This window comes from Prunus avium, chromosome 7 (genome assembly GCF_965620075.1).
Source record: "Prunus avium chromosome 7, drPruAviu1.hap1.1, whole genome shotgun sequence".
NCBI classification, from domain to species: domain Eukaryota; kingdom Viridiplantae; phylum Streptophyta; class Magnoliopsida; order Rosales; family Rosaceae; genus Prunus; species Prunus avium.
This window is the reverse complement of record NC_142290.1, coordinates 35823947-35843237: the sequence shown is the minus strand read 5'-3', so window position 1 is coordinate 35843237 and position 19291 is coordinate 35823947. Positions and strand designations below refer to the sequence as shown.

The 19291-nt window shown below is 38.6% G+C and overlaps 3 protein-coding genes across 9 annotated transcripts; all 3 read right to left on the bottom strand.

The window, feature by feature from the left end:
• Nucleotides 1-20: 20 nt before the first annotated feature.
• Nucleotides 21-1672, bottom strand: LOC110750954 (uncharacterized). The gene is made up of 4 exons (XM_021951344.2): nucleotides 1513-1672; nucleotides 1316-1416; nucleotides 345-423; nucleotides 21-241 (listed from the first exon to the last, which is right to left on the bottom strand). Exons 1-4 carry the CDS (start codon nucleotides 1513-1515, stop codon nucleotides 194-196), a joined length of 231 nt encoding a protein of 76 aa, XP_021807036.1. The 5' UTR covers nucleotides 1516-1672; the 3' UTR covers nucleotides 21-193.
• A 198-nt stretch (nucleotides 1673-1870) lies between these two features.
• LOC110750976 (Protein kinase superfamily protein) lies at nucleotides 1871-9742 on the bottom strand. 6 transcript variants are annotated; one of them, XM_088255867.1, is made up of 17 exons: nucleotides 9061-9742; nucleotides 8290-8415; nucleotides 7145-8215; nucleotides 6920-7060; nucleotides 6741-6830; nucleotides 6540-6629; nucleotides 6045-6167; nucleotides 5822-5956; nucleotides 5529-5732; nucleotides 5344-5415; nucleotides 5159-5251; nucleotides 4952-5050; nucleotides 4458-4829; nucleotides 4081-4371; nucleotides 3538-3921; nucleotides 3152-3395; nucleotides 1871-2969 (listed from the first exon to the last, which is right to left on the bottom strand). In XM_088255867.1, exons 1-17 carry the CDS (start codon nucleotides 9140-9142, stop codon nucleotides 2282-2284), a joined length of 4305 nt encoding a protein of 1434 aa, XP_088111993.1. In that variant the 5' UTR covers nucleotides 9143-9742; the 3' UTR covers nucleotides 1871-2281. The 6 variants fall into 6 exon arrangements, with proteins under 6 accessions (XP_088111993.1, XP_088111992.1, XP_088111991.1 ...); XM_088255866.1 differs by having other exon boundaries at nucleotides 5159-5260; nucleotides 9061-9741; XM_088255868.1 differs by lacking the exons at nucleotides 1871-2969; nucleotides 3152-3395; nucleotides 3538-3921; nucleotides 4081-4371 and having other exon boundaries at nucleotides 4487-4848; nucleotides 5159-5260.
• Nucleotides 9743-12680: 2938 nt separating this feature from the next.
• Nucleotides 12681-16662, bottom strand: LOC110751099 (CwfJ-like family protein / zinc finger (CCCH-type) family protein). 2 transcript variants are annotated; one of them, XR_015825815.1, is made up of 11 exons: nucleotides 16507-16662; nucleotides 16139-16412; nucleotides 15581-15708; nucleotides 15320-15441; nucleotides 15055-15172; nucleotides 14403-14854; nucleotides 14010-14295; nucleotides 13839-13932; nucleotides 13530-13675; nucleotides 13216-13433; nucleotides 12681-13112 (listed from the first exon to the last, which is right to left on the bottom strand). XR_015825815.1 is itself a non-coding variant. In XM_088244752.1 (10 exons), the coding sequence occupies exons 1-10, from the start codon at nucleotides 16579-16581 to the stop codon at nucleotides 13305-13307; spliced, it is 1824 nt and encodes a 607-aa protein (XP_088100878.1). In that variant the 5' UTR covers nucleotides 16582-16662; the 3' UTR covers nucleotides 12681-13304. The 2 variants fall into 2 exon arrangements, 1 of the variants encoding a protein (XP_088100878.1); XM_088244752.1 differs by having other exon boundaries at nucleotides 12681-13433.
• Nucleotides 16663-19291: the final 2629 nt, after the last annotated feature.

Sequence of the window (19291 nt, the reverse complement as noted above, 5' to 3'; positions counted from 1 at the left end):
AGAAAAATCTAAAGCACCAGTGAAATTCAACATCTTCCTTTCGAGACATTATGCCATAAACTAGTTTAATCAAACTTGTCTCATTTAAGAACAACACAAGTAAGAGTACATTAAACTAACAATGTCAACAATATCATATCCTTCATGTAAATCTCTGGTTTTTTTGTTAACAAAATTTCATAACTTTGTAGCCTTAGACATAAACACCCGATGCGAGCAGTAAGAACAAGGATCCGAAACCCTGCACACCAAAGAGAACAATTAGACTCTTAGCAAACAGAAAAAAAATTGAGCAATCTATTATTGTATCAGTAGATAATAGAGGATTCTGTCTACAAACGCACCAAGAAGACAGAGGCCACTGTTCCTGTTATAAGCTCCTTAGCAAGACTGCGGCTTTTCCTAGAAATGGTCGCTTCATAGCTACAAAAGATATTCACACCACCATTAACTACTACTATATTCAGAAGATGATGGGGGTACGCTTAATACAAAACTCAACGGACCTAATTACATAAAGAACCAAAGATGATGCTAGGCCAATGGCTTGTAACAATAATCGATCGTGCTAAACATTTGCTCACTTCAATTAGTCAAGATGAAACAAGAGGGTTTAACAGTGCGCAGAGACTTTCCAGGCTGCTAACTCATCCAAGAATCATATGAGAAAAAGGTTTCCGAACTATCGCAAACTATTACAATTTACAACCTAAAGCTAGTACCCTGCCTGCATTGTTCTTCACAAATCCAAAACTTTTAAACTAAATATATAATAATATACCCTTCTTTAATCTTCAATTGGTTATTAAGCAATGTTTCAGTCTTTCAGATTCCTATCCTGGCTTTTAATCAGACTATCTTTTCATTATAACGACTACAATTTCAATTTGCATTTCATTTATTGGGATATAAAGCAGTAAACTTTATTCCTTTCGTTCTTTCAATTTCCTCCAGTTCATGTTTTAGACTCTGAGTTGAAGGCTAAATCAGTTTGTTATTTATGTTTGTGAGATTTCTGCAAACCCTGGTTCCAATTCTACATAGTAAATATGAATTGTAACAAATGCACTCTCAATAGGCTCAACAAAATACACAATTTTTATGTTTGGCTGCTGAGAAAAGCACAATCAAAGGATATAAACTGCAACCAGAAATGAAATTCGCATTCTTTTTTGCGTTGAAAAGATTATCAGATCATTAATTGTGCAGAGAAAAACACAAATTGCAGGCTCGAATGTTCCAATATGAAAACAAGATCTATACAGAAAATCAGAGAAAATTGGAAAAGGATCTAGCTATGGGGGATCGGACTCACATGAAGAAGGAAGCGGTGAAGATGAGGCCGATGGCGAGCATCACGACGGCGAGGGTCGGATACCACGTGACCGCCACGGGACTGGCAATTGGCTTCGGAGCCTTGAGAACCCAAAAAACAAAAAATTGAAAACATCATAAGCAAAATCAGTGAAACAGAGAAATGAAAGAGAAGTGTTTTTCGAGCGTTTGACTTACCATGACAGTTGGAGGTGAAGAAGAGAGAGAATTGGAAGCAGTTGTTGAAAGCTTGGTCTTTGATCTGTTCAGATCGAAGCAGAGAGCAGAGTTAGGCGAGTGAGAGAGAGGGCCTTCTCTCTCAGTCTATTTGACCCAGGAGACTAGAATCTGCTGGGTCTTCGGTACCAATCTTGTGGCTTTGGCAGGGTTTGGCTCAATCAGGACCGTTGATCTGTTAAAAAACACGACATGTCGTTTAGTGATTTTGGTCATCACCATTTTCCAACTTTTTAAATTTGTTCCAAATTTATATTCATCAACATAAAAACACAGAATTTTTCATCAACTAATTTAAATATAAGTTTTGGTATATATATATACAAAAAAGGGAAGAGATGCATATTATAGATTCATTTTATGGCACAAATTGTTCTATACATTTTGGTAACAAGAGCATCCTTGATCTGAACACACAATTTATCACTGAATTTACAAAAAAAGAAAAGATTTCTAGTAGCCTCTGTCCAAAATTTTTGATCTTCAACTCTGACAATTCAGTAGCTCCTGTTACCATTTTGATGCGTTTATTGAGGTTGATCCAAATTGCATTTCCATTCAGCACAAGTGCACAACTTGCTTTATATCTCAGTTCCCATACTCTGCAGGACATTCTTGAATTCTTGCCTGCAGCAGTACATGAAGTGAATGCCTGCTTTTTTACATGGGAAATCTGAGATTGGATCAAACAAGTAACCCATCATCGTAAAACGTGTAACTTTGCAAGCATTCAATGAGATCCTTGCCATAACTTTAACATAAACCCGTGTTCACTCACGCTGCCCCTGGATGATCTCCTCAGTCTCTCCCAGAACTGCTTACTCCTTCCTGTTCCCAGAGGACCTGAACTGGAGTGCCTCCTAAAGGATTCAGAATCTTGCCTCCCCATGCTCATTGACGTACTGAACAGCTTCAACGGCGATCCTTCCCTCTCTGTCTCAAGCTCGGAATCATAGGTAAGTATGGAGTATTGGCTTTGGAAAGTATCTGGCAACTGTCCTGAGGCAGTGCTTGCTTCAGCAGCCACATCAATGGACAAATCGTCTCGGCTAGAACTCCTTGAACCTATTTCTTTTGCCTCATCAAACTCATTGCACACCAGTTTTAAGGCCTGAACAACTTCACCCATGAAAGGACGATGTGATACCTCCGGTTGTACGCACATTGAAGCAATAGCTGCCACTTTAGCAATACTGTCAAATGGGACATCACCTAGATTTGGATCTACCATTGCTTCCAACCCTTCTTTACTTGTGAGGAGTGGCCGGGCCCATGCAACTAAGTTTTCTTCACCAGGTGGCTGTGACATGTCCACTGGTTTTCTTCCAGTTAAGAGTTCAAGAAGTACAACACCGTAGCTGTATACATCACTTTTGACAAGAAGATGCCCAGTCATTGCATATTCTGGAGCCACATACCTGAATATTATCATTAGGAATTTAAAGATGTCAGAACCTGCCAAAGGCAGCACGGCGACATAATAGAGATGTTAAAAAAGTCTCCTCTAGGTCACAGGATATAGCATGCAATGGTGGTTAGTCAACAAAGGATGATCTAGAGGAACTGGAATACTTAATAGAGGCAAGAAAACATCTCATACCCAAAAGTTCCCATGACCCTGGTTGATATGTGTCTATTTTCCTCATCCATGGCGGTCCGTGCCAAACCAAAGTCGGACACTTTTGGAGTAAAATCATCTTCCAACAAAATATTGCTGGCTTTGAAATCCCTGTGTATGACACGGGGACTGGAATCCTCATGTAGATATGCCAGACCCCGAGCAGCACCAAGTGCTATCTTCATGCGGTGCGCCCAATTAAGTGGAGCAGTGTCCTTGTCAATTCCTAAGATCAAGCAAAATTGACAGAAGCATAGGTATGTCAAAAAGAATCCTTCAACATTAAAAAAGTTCATTAAGAATGGAACAATTATGAACAGCAATCAATAAAATCAGAACTAAGCCTAAACAAACAGACAAAAAGCTACCATGCAAATGAGATTCCACACTGCCATTAGGAATGAGCTCATAAACCAAGGAACGGCTATGCTCTTCTGTACATATGCCAATCAACTTGACCAAATTTCGATGATGAAGGCGACTAAGCATCTCAACTTCAGCCAAAAACTCCCGACCACCCTGCTGATCATCTCTTTTTAGAACTTTGACAGCAATCTTGGTCTCATCTTCAAGAACACCACTATAAACACGCCCAAAGCCACCTTCCCCAAGTATTCTTGAAGGGTCAAAATTGTCAGTGGCTCTCTCAATGTCACTTGCACTAAAAGTATTAGCAGATCCTGTATATGTTGCAATGCTAGATCCAAATGATAACGACACGGAACTGTGCCTACTCATAGACCCAGCAGTACCTGCAAAATATATACATTATTTTCTATATTAGAAATGATAATGTAATCTAACCACTGGCTCATCTTAAAGATTATAGTCTGCTTAAGGAACCTGCAAGGCCATACAGACTGACCTGTGCACCCGAACTAATTTGATTCAATTTGCGGGATTCATATTACCTGATGGTTTGCCAACAGAAGGTAGCAAAGCCTGTGGAGTTGGTGTTGGTTCAGAAGCACAGTCTCCATGTTTGAACAGAAAAACCCAAGCAGCAGCAGAGCATAAAGCAACTGCTGCAAAGGTAGACAAAGCAATAATAGCAATTATCCCACCACTTAGCCCATTTTTATTCCTCTTCTTGTGCACATCAACCCCGAGGGGCTTTACCGTCCTTCCATTATTGTTGTTACCAGGATACGGTCCCTCATATATTACATCAACATCCGAAGACGGTGGAGATGGGGGTAAACCTATACATGTGTAGTTTCATGTAAAGATAAATGTTATTGATACAAATGCCTACGGTATGTATATGCATACGTATTGTATACTGTACCTGGATAGCGCACATATAGTACATCATAGTCACCAAAGTAGGATGCTTTTATAACAACTTGTTTATGCCAAAATCTCTGGGAAGTCAAAAATGCTGTGGTGTTATCAAATTTTTCTCCCAGGGGAACCAAGTCAATGAGGGCTACTGTCTTCTCTGGTTGCTGGGTAGCTGCATTGGCTCCAATAATGCGAACCTGACTTTGCTGCATAAAAACCCCGACAGCAATTTCCTGGGCTAGCTCTGAAACCAAGGGGAAGAAGGTATACAGAGCAACACTAAGTCGTAGTCCAACTTGCAAAGGCAAGACACAGCCACAAGGTGACCCAGGAGGGGTATTTGTATAGGGATCTGTGCAAATAGTTGATGAACAATCTACAAAAAGGAAGAACCTCTGCATTACATTTTAGTTTGAACTTTCAAGAAGAATATCGTAGGACTAACAAAGAGAGGAGAGACACCAGTAAACCGGTAAATAAATATTTTAGCTTAAATACCTTCATTGGGAGGTGGTGGTGGGAATGCTCGAACAAGTGGCAGGGGTGGCACTTCTGGGCTTTTTGCCGTAGACCCCGATGGAGAAAGCTTAGGGGGCACTTAAGATTGTAAACATATAACTATCAGGTAAGCTATTTAGTAGACAATAAGATAAATGAGTAAGTTCAGCAATAAAACAGAGAACCAGAGGCAAGAGCATTTCCTACTTTTGGTATAGTGAGGTGCATCTTTTAAAGACGGAGAAGGAGCAGGGGCAACATGGCTTAATGACGGAGTGACAGGTAAATGAGATGGAGGAACTGAAGACCCTGACATGTAGAAACTGTGTCAGCATTGAAAAGTCAGGTTTAATGTTGGGACCAAACAAAACAAAAATTCAATCCTTTGGTACCTGGATTTAGGGGTGGAGAACCATAGTGTCTTTGCCTGCCTGTTTGATGCGATGCTGGTGGGATCACTGGACCTGTATAAAGTATTGAAATGATAATTTAATAATGAAAAAGAACATGACAAGCCACAGAATAAATTTTTTATCTATGTGATTCAGGCGCATGTAGTTCAGGTGAAACATTAAACCTGGCTGTTTTGAAGTGGAAGGAGAAACCAGATACGATGGTGTAAGAGCAGGACTGGTGACTTTGTTCCTCGCATGATGATTCTTATATGTTGAAGGTGAAGATGCAGGAGAACTATGCCCCTTATCAAAAGGAGGTTCAGGGGATGAATCAGACGGTGCAGGAGCAAGCTTATAATGTCTCACGGGTTTGTGGACAGCAGGAGCTACATCAGAAACAGAACCTAGAGTTATAAACTTGACAACACAAACTTTCAAGTAGCAACTAATATGAAACATATAATTTTTTTAATACCTTTAGCTGGGGTATGGCCCATGGGTATTGCCGGCTTGGGAGCTTCATATGATGGTGCAACAACTGGTATTCGACCCCTTTTCCAGTTGGTGCTGGAGGGAGGAGATGATACCACAGGTTTGTGAACAGAAGGAGCTACAGCAGAAAACATAACCTAGAATTAGAAGGTTGACAGCTCAAACTCCCATATAGAAACCAAAAGATATGCAACATTTTTCTATACCTTTAGCTGGGGTATGGTCCATGGGTAGTGAAGGCTTGGGAGCTTCATATGGTGGTGCAACAACTGGATTCCTTTTCCAGTTGATGCTGGGGGGAGTCGATGATGCAGGAGAGACTTCAGGATCTGCAACCTCATATTAGGGAAGGTCAATTATTACAATGGTTAGAATATAATTGTTGAAAACTTCAGCGGTATCGTAATTTAAGACCAAAAAGAACACTGATTTTCTGTAATCTCATATTCGGGCCAGTGAATATACAAATTGTTAGTTATTCAAATGACAGGAATGATCAAACACACTCAGTGGCACGTTTTCACAAACGGCCAAATCACGAATAATGCTATTGAAATTAAATTTGGATAAGAAGTCTAAAGGTTCAAGGTTAACTGCTAAAAGGACAACAATTCAATGAAGGTATTAAACTGATTCAACTGGGTATCACAATGTGAACATTAAAACTATAGTTTTCTACTATGCTCTTTCTGAAGTAGTACCAGGAAATGTGGATGGAGATTCTCCAGGTGTAACTGGGTGAATGGACGGCGAGTTTTGTGGCGATTTGCTTGTTGGTGAAGCAACTGGTACTGCATTTTCAGAGAAAAGAACAAATGGATCAATTTAACTAGTTTCTATAATATAAAGATTATATGTGACATTTTTTCAAAAAGAAAAAGAAAAAAAGGAACAAGGCGCACCAGGTAATATAGGTGGTACTATATTCGGTGTGCTCGGATGCATCACAGGTGGATTTGGTCCCAATGTCCTCGGCAATGATGAAACAGGTGCTGTATTTTTGCAAAAAAAAAAAATGTAAAATACTGATTATAACCAGTATCTGAGATCTATTAATGTCATAACAAAATACTACATCTACCTGGAGCAAGTGGCTCTGGTATGGGAACCTTATTGTTTGGCGCATGTCTTTGATGAGCACTTAATGGTGATGTGTCTGGTGTACTTGAATGGATGGCTGGTGAAATTTGTGGCAATGTCCCCGAAGGTGTTACAATGGGTACTGTATAATACAATACAACAAATATTTGGTTGGAACCAATTCAATCGAAATTCATCATAGAAATAGCCCTGGGGGTTTATCTACCTGGAGCAACTGGCACTGAGATTGGACTCTTATTGACTGGTGCCTTTGTTTGAGGAGTAGGTGGCACAGATGGTACATGACCTTCCACACTCAGTGGTGGAGGAGCATTATTTGGTGGCACAGACGGTACATGACCTTCAACACTTGGTGGTGGAGGAGCATTATTTGGTGGCACAGGCGGTACATGACCTTCAACTCTTGGTGGTGGAGGAGCATTATTTGGTGGCACAGACGGGACATGACCTTCAACACTTGGCGGTGGAGGAGCATTATTTGGTGGCACAGGCGGTACATGACCTTCAACATTATTTGGTGGCACAGACGGGACATGACCTTCAACACTTGGTGGTGGAGGAGCATTATTTGGTGGCACAGGCGGTACATGACCTGCACTTGGTGGTGGAGGAGCATTATTTGGTGGCACAGACGGGACATGACCTGCACTTGGTGGTGGAGGAGCATTATTTGGTGGCACAGAAGGGACATGACCTTCAACACTTAGTGGTGGTGGAGCATTATTTGGTGGCACAGGCGGTACATGACCTTCAACACTTCGTGGTGGAGGAGCATTATTTGGTGGCACATACGGGACATGATCTTCAACACTTGGTGGTGGAGGAGCATTATTTGGTGGCACAGGCGGTATATGACCTTCAACACTTGGTGATGGAGGAGCATTATTTGGTGGCACAGGCGGTATATGACCTTCAACACTTGGTGATGGAGGAGCATTATTTGGTGGCATAGGCGGTACATGACCTTCAACACTTCGCGGAGGAGGAGCATTATTTGGCGGCACAGACGGGACATGACCTTCAACACTTGGTGGTGAAGGAGCGTTATTTGGTGGCACAGGAGGTATATGACCTTCAACACTTGGTGGTGGAGGAGCATTATTTGGTGGCACAGACGGTACATGACCTTCAACACTTAGTGGTGGAGGAGCTGCATCATCTGGTGGCAGCACTTCAGGAATACTTGGTGACAAGGATGGTACTTGTCCCTTGATCTTTTGGGGCACCGGGGCAGACATAAGAGGTGGCATCGCAGGCGGAGGGTACAAATCTGACCCTAGATTGTCAAATTAAGAGCTTAAGCAGATGTCTAAACTTCTAAATCTACAACAGCAGAGTTATGGGACTTACCATTTGGCTGTAATGCGGGGATTGGTACATTGCTTGTGAATGACTTTCTGTGAGAGAGAGGAGCAGGTGCTGTTTCAATAGGAGGATTCACAGAGAGAGGTTCTGGTGATGGTGATAGATTTAACCCTGAGAGAAGGTGAAGGCCGGTGCTTAAAAGAAGAAAACTAAAGCAAGCTATGAAAATGTGATATCTTAAATCCCTTTTATATTACCATTCTTGTTATGGAACAATATATACTTTATAGTTACGAGGCATTTCATCAGATGAAACCTCAATGGTAAGGCATTTCCCAGATCTAGATGAAACCTGAACTAAAATAGAAGTTGCTAAATGACCGTGCTTCTTGGGACATTGTAACTTCGAAAACAGAATATTACAATTCCAGGCCATCAGTATGCACTAGATGGCCCACTAGCTGTGAGCTCTAGTCTAAAATTATACTCAGGCAGAATTTGAAAACAATTCAATAAGATGAGAACATGTTCAGATCGAAGAAGATGCCAAAGTTCGAATCATTTGATCACTTTTCTAATATACTTCATATATCTATCAGAACAGAACATATATGTGAATACAGCATTTAATCACAATCGTGTGCACCACATTATTGGGCTTATAAACAACAATAGCGACATGAAAATTCAGAAACCCAGATCACTAACAATGCTGCTAAAGCACAAAAGCTTCAAAATCCATATGAAAGTTAACAACTTAATCCAACAGTTCTAATAATGCTTATATGACTAAGATTTGTAAAGGTTAAAATTTACCTGCAGATCCTTGGAGAGCTAAAGCAAAGCCAATGACACAGAGATTAACCAGCTGGAAAATGGCTGGCATCACCACCCCCATCCCATAAACAGTTCTAAAAATTTTAGACTCTACCCCAGCCTCCTCAAGGATGAAGAAGAGATTAGAGACCAATAAAATAATAATAAAATGAATAAATTAATCTCTATACTATGAGTTGTAACTTGAAGCAAGATGTAAAGGGAGATTAAATTAAAAAAGTCTCACAAGTAGTGAGAGCAAAGCAATGAGAAGGCAGCTTATGGAAAGACCCAGAATTGGGTTTGGTGAAAATAGCTAAGGGAACTAATCCTCTAGCTTTCTGGGAACTAAAGCTCTGAAATTTGCAGAGCTTTGGGGTGTCCATGAAAGACAGAACCTTTCCAGCAGACATGAGTAACAAAACACAACTGGAAATTAAGAAATGAACCAGAAAAACAAATTTTTATTTTAATATACACCCAACAAACTTACAGTGCTAAAGTAACAAACTTTGTAAGAAGAGAGATGTACTTGAGTGGGGTAGAGAGAGAGAGAGAGAGAGGCTGGCAGAGATTCTTGGCTAATATTTAAATTTATGTTTAACGGGGAATGAACTTGGGGTTGAAATTCTTGGGTTTTTGTTTTTAATGGTTTTTACTTGACTCTCATTTTCTTCTCGGTTAGCATTTGTTCTTGTAAAGATTAAGCCTTTTAGATGTGGTGTGTCAAAATCAGGGTTTGACACATCACCATCCCTCCATGATCTGGATAATTCAACCTTTTTTTAATACAAGCTTTATATATTAAATACTCTGTATTATATTCTACTACTGTATGGTTTGGCAATCAGCATCCTCATAAGATAGAAAGTAATTTTCTTTTTGGTTGAGAGACGTTTGATGGATTGAAGTAGAAGCCTTTCTTCTTCATCTTTTTCTTTGGGTGGGCTAGAAAGTAAAAGGAAATAAAGATGGCCAAGCAGTTTTGTTAGTTGCATATAATTATCCAATCTTTTAGCAATTTTAGATTTTAGACTTTGAAAATGAAAAACTTAAAGAAAGAAACCACCTTTTTTGTTCCTGCTGAATTTTATATCTTACAACAATTGCCCAATCCATTCCTAACATATGCTGCAATTATGAATGAGAAGCCATCTCTTCCCTCTCAAAAGGGTTGAAATGAGCGTCGACTTATGGGGTCCATACTCTTAATGCAGACCCCCCAAACTACCTTTGTAGACTTCAGAGGAAGATGATGATTCTAACATTATGTCTCTTCTTAAATGGCTGACTCAATTACTTTGTTAAAAAAGTAACTTAAATTACTTTAAATTAAAATCGAACTTAGGTGCACGGGGACGGACTCAGTGCCCTACCCAACTGGCATTTAACTTACGTTTACAATAATTTTAATTCTTGTGATGAAATTAGAAAAAGAAAATGAGCCACATAATAAACACGTTGCTATGAATGGAGCCCACCCTGATGGTGGTGGCGGTTCACTTGTTTGTCCATAGCTGAAGCAGATTATGGCTCGTGGGTTCCCTACCTATCAAACTCTGTGGACTATGGTGGTTCTGTTGTGTTTGGGTTGTGCGGTGCAATCCCATGACGAATTTTGACAGTGACAATGGTGATGATGATTATGATGATAGTGTATTTGTGATGATGCACACTTTTCAGAAAATTTGCATCTAAACAAGCCGACAACCTATCTAAGCACACGTATGTTTAGGCTTCAACACGTACCAATAATTTATAACTCATTTTAATGGCCTACAAAGTTGTTTCTCATCCGCATAAAAAATAAAGTGTAGTTTTTCTTCAAGATCAAATTAGATAATAGTCCAAAATAACATGTGATAATATCTCTGTCGGTGAGTCTGTGACTCATGCAGAAATTTGAATGGTTAAACTATTACGATTAAATTGGACGGTGGTCAGAAAATGGAAAAGGCCTAAAAGTAGGCACACCTTGCCTAAACTGTTGGACGCACAAATTCAGTCGCTAAAATATACTTCAACTTCAACTTGTTCTATTGGGTTGAATATGCTTTTTTTTCTTTCTTTTTTTTAAATTTTTGTTGATATAAAGCGATATTAGAGGAGGGAAATTTGAACCTATGACGTAGGATATAAGAATAAATGCTATTAATCACTTGAGTTAGAAGTCCTTTGAAATTAAATATGCATTTTAACTTGAAAACTATTGACTTTGCGATCAACTATAAGTCCATCTCCAAGGATTTATCAGAAAACGAACAATTTGTGGAAATCATTACCGTTTTTGAATGCATCAACATGGCTTTTAATCAGACAAGTAAAATAGCATGTGTGATGTAGACAAAGACACTGAACTTCCCACCCCACATGAAAGATAATAATAACAGTGGGTTTTGTTTTTGTTGGGATCTCTCTTGCTTTTTCACTTCACGGACTAGAACACGTCTGAAACTATGAGCCCCACATAACATCATCAAAAACTCAAAATTGGGTTTCATTATATCGCAATGATTTCTCTTCTCATGTAGAGTTGCAAAGCAACTGCCCTTGTGATCCAATAGTTTTCTTGTCTCTCACTCCATCTGTGTTCGAGTGATGGCCTGTGCTATATTTTCACGACCTAAAAAGAAAAAGGCAACGCAACTGTTTCACCATAAAGCTTTCTTTGTATATCCATCAAAACAGAGGCTTCTAGGTGAAGCCCTTTTCTTTTTCTTTTTCTTTTTCTTATTTTCCCAACGAAGATTTACAAGCAAGATATTTGAGGAGGGGGAACTCGAACACAGAATCTTACAATTCAGTTTCACTTATGCCATAAGAAGATTGGCACTTTGGGACCATCCTAGTATAGCTTATTCTTTCACTTATGCCATAAGAAGATTGGCACTTTGGGACCATCCTAGTATAGCTTATTCTTTAGTTTTAGTTAACGGGGGCATTTGATTTCTTTGTTTCTTTGGCAGGCTACTTTTTTTTTTATTATTTATTTAAAATACCACGAGATGTCTCCACATCCGAAGAATTGGATTATTGACTTGCCCTTGATCACAAAGTGCTTCCAATGAATTTTGAACCCCTACTATTGAGGCACTAGGTAACTCGCCAACTAGAGGTGGCAGTTTGTGGATTTTGAACCCCTACCATTGAGGCACTAGGTAACTCGCCAACTAGAGGTGGCAGTTTGTCAACCGCACCAACCCTTGTGGTTTGCACGCTACATCTTTGCTAAGGCTGAAAAGAATTATTCTTGCTATGAATATTCCTTGCCCACTCCGGTAGGCAGGCTCCTAAGTCCTACCTAACCAAAGTCTCTCAACAAGCTCTTTAATGGCAAACATAGACTTGTAATTTTCTGGCCCCTGAGAGTGTGACACTTGCCCCTACTATTAGAGGCTAGGACCACAATAGAGCTGACTTTTTTGGTCATTTCAGAAGTTTCTGGTTATCAGGATTATATTTCTAAGTAAAAAAATCATTGAAATGAAAAGGAGCATAATCAATTATTAGATGCCTAATTTTATTCTTGATCGCATTCCGGAAGATGTTGGCCACAGCTTTCTCAGCTTGCTTCATTCATTCCACATGCAATCAACCAAAAAGGAAGAAAGAAATGCCTCTTGGCTTCAAGCTTCAAAATGGAATTCAATTATTATTATTGAGTCTCAACTGCCACAAAACTGAAAAGAGCTTATAGTTAAAGTATTATATAATATGCTTGACACCGACGCCATGCGACAGAGTGAAGATAGCAGAAAATTAGAAGCCCGGGTGTAGATACATAACAGACATCTCAATTCCAAATGCGAAAATATTATACGATATGAGAGAACATAGAAAAGAAAATAGGCATCAATCAGCACTTGGGTTAAACTTACTGGACTCGTTCTCATCCTTGAACACTCTGTGAAAATTGCAATAGCCAATAAGTATTCAGTTGGTGCACTAAGGCCACCTCTTGATCTCACTTGTTGCAACGAGAATGAACCGTCGACAAGTTGTTCAGTAAGCATTAGAGAACATCTGAGATTCGTTGTCAAAATTGAGCAACCCTGAAGTGACAAAACGATGACATACATTGAGCAATCTTGGCTTTGGTTCTCAAAATTGGTAAGAATATGGATGCTAATGACTACAGAGGTTGGTGGACGTCACCAGTAGACAAAGAAATTGCAAAGGACATTCGAGATATCACATCACATCACAAATTTAGGACTCTCAGTCCTTCTTCCTTTCGAGAAAAATTACTTATTTGGATCAAATTCTTCAAATCCACTCTTGAAATCTCCTGCCATCTTTGCTTCCTCTTCTTTGCTATCTGTACAATTCCTCCAATCAGCCCTGTCGGCCTTGTTCAACAAACCTGCTATAACCTACAATATATTTCATTTGCCATTGGATTTCAACCTTCTGAATGTCAGGAAAGGAATTGTCAGATTACAAACTACCAGTAGAACTTTTGATCTTACCTCGCGCCCAAATTGGGGTAGGAATCTCTCATTCTCCTCAATGGAATGAGATAAGATTGTACCATCAGCGAGCTGAACATAGAAGAAACTTAAATTTCTGTCAAATTGTGTCCTTAACATTGTCCTCCCATCAGAATTGTTACCAGCTGTAACGAAGGGAAGCATCAGTTAAAGATGCAGTACAGGCCAAAAAGAACAAAAATTTTAAGATGTAGTAGAAGCTAAGGAATATCAGAAGTTTGACATGAACACAAAGCATAATCAAAGATCCTAGCCAATGCATGCAACAAATGTGTACTATTATTTTACATTTCGTAGTCTCAAACTTGAAGCCCAACTTTTCTGCAGCTAAGTTAAATATATTTTGAACAGCAGCTGATTTGGCTGATGGAACAGGAACAGCCTATACAAAAGAACAAGTGGGGTAAGGAATTCATTCATGAAACTTCATATATAAACATTTGCAACACAGATCCTTACCTGAAGATTAGCATGAGTTGTACGTTTCGAAGCCCACTCAAAGAAAACAACATCCTTCCCTTGTTTCTTATAATACTCCTTTAGAGCATCCTGGAATTTACCAAGCTCAATTTCGCATTCTGAGGGTAAAGAAAGGGTGTTGGGTGAATGGCCTATAGGAATTAGCAATACGTGGTCTTCAACAAGTGGACCTTTAGCAAGGGCGCAATAGTAATGCTCCCCTATGCTGATAATTAGATGTGATTCTACTTTGGGGCTTGACAAACAAAACCAGCACTCTGTTGACCTGCATGTGAGATCAAACTCAATGTTACAACAAAAACAAATAACATCTTGAACCCCTCTCATTGGCCTGCTCAATAGGCATCAAAAAGGTGTTATTCAGAGTCAGACCTGTTACTGTTGGCATTTCCAGATCCACGTCTCTGGTGAGAATTGCTCTCACCTTCAGCCTGTAAGCTGTGCTTAAATTTGCAATCTGGACCCCTTTCACATTTTCCTTTGTTCATAAAATCGAAACAAACACCTCTCAAAGATTGTTCTCTTGCATCTACATCATGCTGAAAGTTGCAATTTTCCCCTCGAGGACAAGAGCCAGAGGATACAAACTTAAAACACAGCCTATTACCATCTCCAGCTCCATGTTTCTGCCTTTTTTGGTTGACATCATATCTCCAGTACTGTGAATCAGAAATGCTATCGCTAGATCTCTTTCCAGCTTCTGTTGCATGATCTGTTTTCTCCCCATATGTGTATGGAGATAAGGTAGTGGTTGGTGACTTTGTACTAATCTCAACACTAGACATTGTAGATGCTGGAGTAGGAGAAATTGCGTGAATAAATTTCTGAGGAGCAGAGACAAATGCAAAGGGTTATCAAAGCTATATTTAAGGGCATAAAATGAAGATGTAATGACAAGCAGCTGAAGGATATTGTCTGACACACAAGAGAACAGCATGCGTATCAATTCATCCCAAGACCAAATAAGAAGTAAAACAAAAATGTTAACATGAATATAATTTGAAATTGTGCTGAGATAACTAGCCTGCTTATCTTTGTTTCCAACCGGAGCAAGGCCCAGGAAGCGGGTCACATGCACAGCATCGACATTGGAGTAAGGTTCACGTGTATAGTACACGCCTTTCGTACCTGCAATATGATAGCTACCACAGAAAATGAACTTTGATCAGAATCATAGAGTTGTTGCTACTGTTCTATGAAAATACAAAACTTATTATGTTTGCTACTATATGCCATTGAGGAAAGTATTAAAAATGACATGACATGCAATAATATCAAAAATTTCGTACCGCGGTTTGATCTCGGCTACTAACTCTGCCACAGTAGAGTCACTGCCAAAAGGCTCAGAGGCTCCAGGAGGAACATCGGATGCAGCTGCTCTATTAGTGATCCCGCTTGGCCATTTGTTAGTAATAATCAGTCAAAGAAATCACACAAATGGTCCGAAAACTGAAAAATGCAGCAAGAAAGAGCATGTAACGGATACCAAATGAGCTTCTTTTTCATTCTAAAGTAACACATATGTAATTTAAAACAAAACAAGGATATGTTAGAAACAAGTCAATAATTCCAGGCTCCTCAGCAACCGCTCGCAACACATCAACATCGTCCTGACTATATGTCCCAAACTGTTGACTACCCGAACATTGGAGACCAGATAAATACGCCACAGATAACCCTAAAAATGAGTGCAGTAATTAGCTATAAACAGAAATGAAACTATCAGCACATATCCTAAAATAAAGCAAACTCCCATAAGCCCTTACACATTCCTCTATTTCCCACACCCAATGACTCTAATCCCAAAGCTGTATATTAACACTGGCCTTTAATCAGACTTAAGTGTGACCCAAGTAATTCCTAGTTAAGCTGAGCAACAACTAATCCGATCTTAAGCAAAATATAGCAAATGTAAGCTAATGGAAAACGCACTGAGCTAAGCTTAATACAACTGATCATCAAACTTAGAGTAAGCTGCTGAATTCTATTTAAGCACAATTTTCAAACCAAAATTTTAATCTCCAGTTCCCTCCATTTGTTGTATGCCCAAAAAAACAAAGTTCTCTCCTTTACTTTTCCCAGTGCCAAGCAGAGACTTAAAATGATACCATGGAGCTTAAATTTGCCACTGCCTTTCAACCAGTAGAGATTGTTGCATATCTTCAAGCCGTCCAATTTGAAGCCTTGGTTCCCGGAATCTTTCGTTGCGGCCAAGAGTACCTTAGTGGCGGCAACGCCATAGTCTCCGATGAAGTAGGTTGGGAGAGGAATTTGTGCCCGGCCTTCAATGTAGTCATTGAACTCGTCGAGCTGGTCCGCCGAGTCGGGGAAGAACTGGCCCACGCAGAACAAAGCGTCGAACGGACCCGCCGATTTGTTGACCTAGAACGAGTTAACTCAGTAAGAATCAGAAATCGAAAATTAGTTGAGCTAAAAAAAGATACAGAGTTAGAGAGAGAGAGATATATATATATACCGAAGCGACTCGTTTAAAGAGCTGCTTGAGGTGGCCCAAAACGTCGCCGCAGAGTAAAATTTTCGGAGGAGCCATGGGAAGGAGAGAGACTGAGAGAGGTGGGGTCTGGAGGTTGAAGACGGAGGATGGATGGCGAGTTAATGGGCCTGAGGTACTTGGCGCGCTTAAGCTTCTGCTGTTTTGGGCTTTGGAGGGCAGTTGCTGTGTGGCCCAATTTTAATAATCATTTGGTAACATTTTTTGTTTATTTATTTTTTAAGTTTAGGATTATTTTTTTTATATAAAACTAAACTAGCCTCTCCGCACGCGCTTCCGCGCTTGCAAGAGGCTTTTCTTAAAAAAATTTAAATTTATTTTAGAAGTAAAAAAGATAATGAGTAGTTGTGTTCCATAAAAATAGGATCCATTATCTGAATTTTTTTTTAATTTTAATTTTTTTTTAATATGAAAAAGTATGAATTTACCATATTATCCTCATTTAATTAATAATTTCAATTCTTAATGTTTGCATTAATCAAGGGCATTTTCTGGTATTTTGAATGTTTCACAATTCTCTGACTTTTGCTTTATATATATAGATTATATGTGTATTCTGAAAATAAAAAGTGAAAAAGTTGCACTAATGCCGCTGTAGTTATCTGAGCTTTCATTTTTGTCCTTGTACTGTTTCCACTTCGATCTCATCCTACGATCAAGTTGATTTTTCATCCATTCTTGAGCACATATTCTAATGTCAAATTATTTTTTTCTTCATGTTATTTAAGAAAATTCTTTGGGAATTCTAAATCTTTGATTTTACTCATAGGTGGAGTGACTGGACTTTGAATCTTTCTTAGGGTTTGATCTTGAAATTTCAAGAATTGAAAGTACTCTTGAATCTTTCTTGGGTTCTTCTTTGTGACTAAACCCACAAGTTATTTGAATCGATTTGAATTTTTTAACAGAATAATCCAACTTAGCCAAAAAGTAATGATTTATGCTTGTACATTTCTGACTGCTTCAATATTATAACAAAAAAAATTTTCCTTGAAGAATACTTTTCCAAGGAATATAATTACCAAGAGTTTCCAAATTTTCATCATGAGTGGCTCGCAAGTTTCTATGAGAAATTAGTATTTTATTAAATTTTCATCTAAATTCTTTTGAAAAACTGGGTGATAAAATGGAAAATGCGTTCATCATTGATTGAAAATGAGTCTAAAGATAATGTGGTCTCCAGTCTAATTTAAGCAAATAATACTGTGTCACATTGTTATTGACTCATATATCAATTAGAGCACATGCTGGTCGAGTGTGAAGGCAGAAAAAATAGAACAATTTAAGTTAGGAAAAAAAAACCCCTTAAACCACAAGGTATGGTGCGGTTGGCAAACTGCCACCTTCAGCTAGCAAGCTACCTACATGGTGTCTCAATGGTAGGGGTTTGAAACCCGTTTGAATCATTTTGTGGCCAGGGACAAACCGAACTCCGAGCGGGGATTAATCTCACCCTTCGAATGTGGGGACACTTTGTGGTATTTACCACAAAAATAAACCCTTAAATATATGTTGACTGCATACACTATCACATTGACTGCTGACCCAAGTCTTGGTCTTCTTTCTACATATTTAATAATTCAATAATATTTAGGGCCAGTTTGGTATTATTGTGCTGTGAAAATAATCTCTTTCATATTTGCTGCATGAGAAATCAGCTGTGAAGGAAAGCAATTTTGGCATTTGGTATATAGTTAAAGTGTTGTTAGTACAAAAATTAGTTTCTAAGTATTTGGTAAATTTTTGTGTAAAAGTGTTGTGGGATGTGTATAATGACTAAATTTTTTTTATTTAACTGTTTGGTAAAATAACAAGCACTTTCACTTTTGATCTTTATACAATTCTTTTGTTTATGTTTTTTTTTTTTTGGGGATAAATTCTAGGATTGCCTTTATAGTTCAGCCAAAAAAGTCACTAGCTACAAAGGCCCAATACAAACTAGTCACAAAAGGCCATTACAATAACAGAGCGATCTAACATAAAAATTAAAGTAATTTGGTGTGGCTCAACTAACGATCATGCAGGATCGAAGAAACTTCGATATAGGCATCCGAACTAAGATTTCAAACTCAGAATAATAATAAAAAGATAAAGCTTGAAAAAATCAAGCCATAACAATACAAATAAACTCTCACAAATGAGAGATGAAAAGCGCTCACAAAAAGATAGGTGAAAACTACTCTATGAGTGTTTTTTGGGAGCTTTTGTTTATGTTTCTTAACCATCACACCTTAAAAAATATTTCAATCATGAAATAAATGAAGTACCATATTGAAAGTTAATATTTGTGAGTTAAGCCCAACATTCCTAATTAATATAATGTCAATAATATGGTCAATAACAAAAATTAAACTAATTATAAACACATAATCGTATACAATTTCTACATGAATGAACTCATTAAACTTGCGGTTATATTATTTCTCAATGCCTTCATTTTTTGTGCTTCTCGACCATATTCTTGTTGTGCATAACCTTCGTCCCAATCTCTTCATCTAGGATGTAACTTAGACAATCTCCACTTCCATCTTTGCGCAACAAAGACATCTATAAAGAGATAAGCACAATCATATTTATGCTACGCTATGTAATTGTGACTGACTTACAAACCAACTAATTACCTATGTCAATTAGCCTCAACAGAGCAATTCATGCTACTTTATACATTTCCAAGGCTAATATAAAAATCCCATATCTAGACAAATTTCTGCCAGTTTCTTAAATGATTCACCTATGTAACTAGTTGCGG